Source organism: Phaethon lepturus, unplaced genomic scaffold (genome assembly GCF_000687285.1).
Source record: "Phaethon lepturus isolate BGI_N335 unplaced genomic scaffold, ASM68728v1 scaffold4399, whole genome shotgun sequence".
Lineage (NCBI taxonomy): Eukaryota > Metazoa > Chordata > Aves > Phaethontiformes > Phaethontidae > Phaethon > Phaethon lepturus.
Genome location: NW_010565397.1, coordinates 13,054 through 17,996, shown reverse-complemented (window position 1 = coordinate 17,996; position 4,943 = coordinate 13,054). Strand labels below are relative to the sequence as shown.

At 38.7% G+C, this 4,943-nt stretch overlaps 1 protein-coding gene across 1 annotated transcript in view; it reads left to right on the top strand.

The window, feature by feature from the left end:
• Positions 1 to 395: 395 nt before the first annotated feature.
• Positions 396 to 4,943, top strand: part of MTPAP (mitochondrial poly(A) polymerase) — a gene marked incomplete at its 5' end in the record, with an annotated part of 12,712 nt that continues 8,164 nt past the window's right edge. Inside the window, 3 exons of the mRNA XM_010295162.1 lie at positions 396 to 598; positions 1,108 to 1,341; positions 1,927 to 2,151. Of these exons, the coding sequence (XP_010293464.1) occupies positions 396 to 598; positions 1,108 to 1,341; positions 1,927 to 2,151 (662 nt within the window). The remainder of the gene's footprint in view (positions 599 to 1,107; positions 1,342 to 1,926; positions 2,152 to 4,943) is intronic.

The following is a 4,943-nucleotide window of genomic DNA, read 5'->3' as shown; positions in this document are numbered from 1 at the left end:
CTTTTCTGTGGAGCTTGCCAAGGGTCTAGCTCTGCCTCATACCCTAGCTGGTATTTCCAGACTTGTATGTTGAGTCCAGCTGTGTGTGATGAGTTTTTTGATGGTGAACAGCAAATCAAAGAGGTAAGATTCCTTGCTTGATTCTGTCAAGCTTCCTGTGGCATCAAGGGAAGTTAGTATTGTTTTCTTCCTACATTTCCTGTTACTTGTTCTTACAAATGTATGCATTTGTGAGAGAAATACACTTATGTTCACATCTTTCATTTATTCTTGATTGTTTTCTGTTTTGCTGTGACCCTTCTAGAGAGCTAGGGCAAGCCTTCATTCACTTGTTCAATCCCAGTGGAGGAGATTAAGTGTACTAAAATAAGTTTTGAATCTTTTTGTTTATATAGAAAAACGTTTATGCTTGTTTCTTCTCACAGATGCTGAAGTCAAGATCAGAAAGAAGACGTTTACTGAGGTTCAAAGAGAACGATTGGATCAAGCAGAACGGACTGTTTTAATTAAGTGCCCACCAAAACTTAATGAAAAAAAATTATTGCAGTATTTATCCAGTCATGGGAACATTAACAGTCACTTCTTCTTTGAAAATCGTGTAAGTAATTAACAATGTGAACTAAAATCTAGACCTAGACAAGAAGAAATACCAGCATGTAAGTTAAGCAAGTTATATTCAATGAATATATTAAATTAGTTTTTATCTTTGTTAATTTTTGCAAGTTGCTTAGCAACAGATTTTTATTCATAAGTCAGCTAAGGAACACCTCCTCTAAAGGATAGCAACCCGTTTTGCCCTAAATCTTTGTACATAGCAGTGTTATTGTTCTAATAATAGAGCTAACTTTTTTTGAGAGTAGTGAAGATAGATTTTAGAACTTTTAGTTTAGTGCTTGCTGCCAAGAATAGCGTATCTTAACTATTTTTGACCTCTTGTGAAAAAGCATCTAAAAAGTGTTGAAGTACAGAAGCTAGCATTCAGCTTCAGGACTGTTGTATTAAAGTGTCTCAGTACTCCAAGGACCATCTGAATAATATCAGTACAATCAGTTCAAGGCTTGTATGCATTCATGTAACCTTGTCTTATTTCCATTGTTAATTTTTTAGGGTATCCATGCTCTAATAGAATTTTCTGAAAAGGACAGTATAGCCTCATTACAGGATGCTATTGGAGTCCCAGGTGCTGCAGACCATCATGTTGTCCCGTTTAAATCTAGACTTTTTACTTTCACGCTGAAAAACCCAGTGAGTCAAGCCGCTGAAGAGAAACCCGTTCACCTCTCACCTCAGTCTCACATTCCAGTGAAAGAGCTTATTCAAAAGCTTTGCCATGCAGACAATGTAAGTATAGGTTTCTGGATCTCTCTCAGTTAAAAATGAACTATGTTTGTTTCAGATTTGCAAGTGGTGATGTGAAACTTACAAAGCAATTTATTTCTATTAAAATTTTAAAAAGTAACCCGTTGGAATTCTGTATGAATGGTTCTCCTATATTGGAACAAATAGACAAAATTAGTAATTTTAATTGTCAAAATAATTTCTTCTGTATGAAATAAACCCGTTTGAGATTAAAAAAAAATAAATTATTAATTGCAATGATATTAGTACAGTGATATTAGGACAAGAGGAAATGGCCTCAAGTTGCACTGGGTGGGGTTAGGTTGAATATTAGGAAAAATTTCTCCACAAAAAGGGTTGTCAAGCACTGGAACAGGCTGCCCAGGGAAGTGCTGGAGGTATTTAGAAGGCATGTAGATGTTGTGCTCAGGGGTATGGTTTAGTGGTGGACTTGTCAGCGCTAAGTTAACAGTTGGACTTGATGATCTTAAAGGTCTTTTCCAGCATAAATGGTTCTATGATGAAAATATATGTTAATAGATAGGAGATGGGTTGTTGTATTTTTACAATGTTTATTTTCTTAACTAGATAATCAGTCAGATGTACGTTCTACTGAATGAGTATCAGCTTACTGAAGAAAATATCAAGCTCCGATTTCTAGCCTGTTCTCTGGTTCGGGATTTCGCACGTGCGTATTTTCCAGACAGCACGGTAAAGCCATTTGGCTCTTCAGTCAACACCTTTGGCAAACTGGGATGTGATGTGGACATGTTTCTGGACTTCCATGATATACAAAAGCATGCTACAAAAATGGTAAGATTATGCTGTGCATCTTCAGTCTGTTGGTTTTCTTCAACAGAGCAGCTCGTTTGCTGTTTCACACAGAGGAACCAGTTTGTTTATACTTAGGTTTTACATGAGTTCATACTATAGACTATGAACAAGTTTATTTGAATATTTGGACCTGAGGACTTTCAAAAGCTGGATGTGAGGGTTGGGAGGGTTGTCAGGTTCTTTTCCTTAGTTTAAAAAGTTCATTTCATGCTATAGAAAAGTTACTGAATTATGTACTGGGGTGCATATATTCATACTATAGACTATGAACAAGTTTATTTGAATATTTGGACCTGAGGACTTTCAAAAGCTGGATGTGACATGAAAGAGATCTTCCTTGCAATAGGAAGAAAATGATTTGGTGTTTGTATAGACTTCGTACTGTCAAGGTGAAAAAACCCATCATCCTCCAACATTGTTTCAGCAATGTCAGCCCTTCCCTTCCTACTATTGCATTTTCTTCTCTGGAGCTGCTGGGCTTCATCCATGCTTTTTTTAAAGCTTGGCTTTGATTTTTAAGGCCCCCTATGTTCTGAAACATAGTAATTTTATGCATGGGTGTACATGTGCATTTTGGGAGGGTTGTCAGGTTCTTTTCCTTAGTTTAAAAAGTTCATTTCATGCTATAGAAAAGTTAGTGAATTATGTACTGGGGTGCATATATACACACACACACACACACACAAGAGTGTGTGGAGGTGTGAAAGTTTAAGACCTCCTAGGATAGTATTGGTGAATAGTTGCAGGTAGCACACATGTTCATGTTTGTGGTGTCTTGTCCAGAGAAAATTACCATGTTAACAGCACTTGATTCTCATTGTCAAGTGAATTAGTTGGTTAGTCGTGAAAGGAACCTGAGGATAAGCTTGTATATGTGAACTGTAGATGTTTTGGGGATCAGGACCCAGGAGCAAAACAGGAACTGAACTAGATCAATAATGCAGATATTTCAGGTGTCAGGCTTTCCATAAGATACTTCATTATTATTTGAATGCCTCACTGATAATACAACAGTAAGCACCAAGACAAGTGGTGATTGTTAAGCAAGTGTAGAGGCTTGAAATTGAAATATGTTCACTTGAATTTGCTGACTGAAGTACAGAATTTACATCAATACCTTGAAGTTGGAAGGTTACAAGACTTCCGATAAGCAATATTCAGTCAACAGTATTGCCTTTTTTTCAATGCACATGTTAAATTTCATCTTAATCACATCTTAACACATACTGTGATTAGGAAATCTGCACTATGTAACTAAGTTCACATGTTTAGCGTTGGGATTTTGACAGTTTCAAATCATAATGGTTATTTAAAGTAGGTTGTGTGTCAGTCTTTTTGTGTGTAGGCATAAAGAACAGGAAAAAGGACTGACAAGGCATTTTTGGAAGCCTCTGACCTCTTGCTGCTGTTCTTTTGACTGTGGACAGTGTAAGTGTCCTTTTGTATTAGAGAATGAAATATGAAAGAGATGAGACTCAGGATAGGAAGAGGGGAAAGTTGTATCAGAAATGGCCCAGGGACAAGTTGGGATTCTTCATGGATTCTGAATTAAGTATGTGATTTTTTTTGAGTCTTATGGCAAACTGATTACTGATTGTGTATTAAAAAAGCAGCAAAAGTGGGAGTATTCTTTACCAAGACTGGATTGTCAATACAGTGTTTGACCACAGATACAGAATTTTTGACAGACATGCAGTTTGGGAGATTAGTGAATGACTTAAAACAGAGTTCAGTGACATTTTTAGAGTTAACAGTTTTTGCATTAAAGCAGTTATGCTTCTTGCTGAGGGTACTATATCAATTTACCCTAAAGTAATAGTTGACATTTGCTGTTTTGAGCAACATGGCAAGAACAGGGGGAGAACCACAGAGTTTGGGCAAGTGTGTCAGTACTTCAGCCCCCCCAGCTGGCACCAAAACTATATACGAATGTCCTATCAATTATTAAGAATGTTGTTTTATCATTATAAAAAAGTCCTCATTTAGCTTTTGAGAGATGTTGAGCTGCTGTCTGGGAAGGCACATTGTAATTTTTGTCACAAACATAAAGGTCTGAAAAACAGCACAATCTACATGTCAGCAGAGTCCCTGTCTCTTTCGTGTTACCTGCTTGAATGTTGATAGTTATAGGTTCCTTTCTCTTTGAGCCAGCCCTGCTGCAGCATGCAGCTACGCAGACAGATGGGATTAGGGACCTCTGTCCTGGTATGTTCAAACTCACATGCTGGCTGGAGAACTGTTGTCAAGAAGAGAGCAGGAACAGTTATAGAATCATAGAAAAGACCTCCAAGATCATCAAGTCCAACCATCAACCCAACACCACCATGCCCACTAACCCATGTCCCAAAGTGCTGCGTCTACATGTTTTTTTGAACACCTCCGGTGATGGTGACTCCACCACTTCCCTGGGCAGCCTGTTCCAATGCTTGACCACTCTTTCAGCAATGACATTTTTCCTAATATCCAATGTAAACCTCCCTTGGCGCAACTTGAGGCCGTTTCCTCTCGTCCTATTGCTGGTTACTTGGGAGGACAGACCACCTCACCACAACCCCCTTTCAGGTTGTAGAGAGCAATAAGGTCTCCCCTCAGCCTCCTCCAGACTAAACAACCCCAGTTCCCTCAGGCGCTCCTCATCAGACTTGTTCTCCAGACCCCTCACCAGTTTCATTGCCCTTCTCTGGACACGCTCCAGCACCTCAACGTCCTTCTTGTAGTGAGGGGCCCAAACAGTATTTGAGGTGCAGCCTCACCAGTGCCGAGTACAGGGG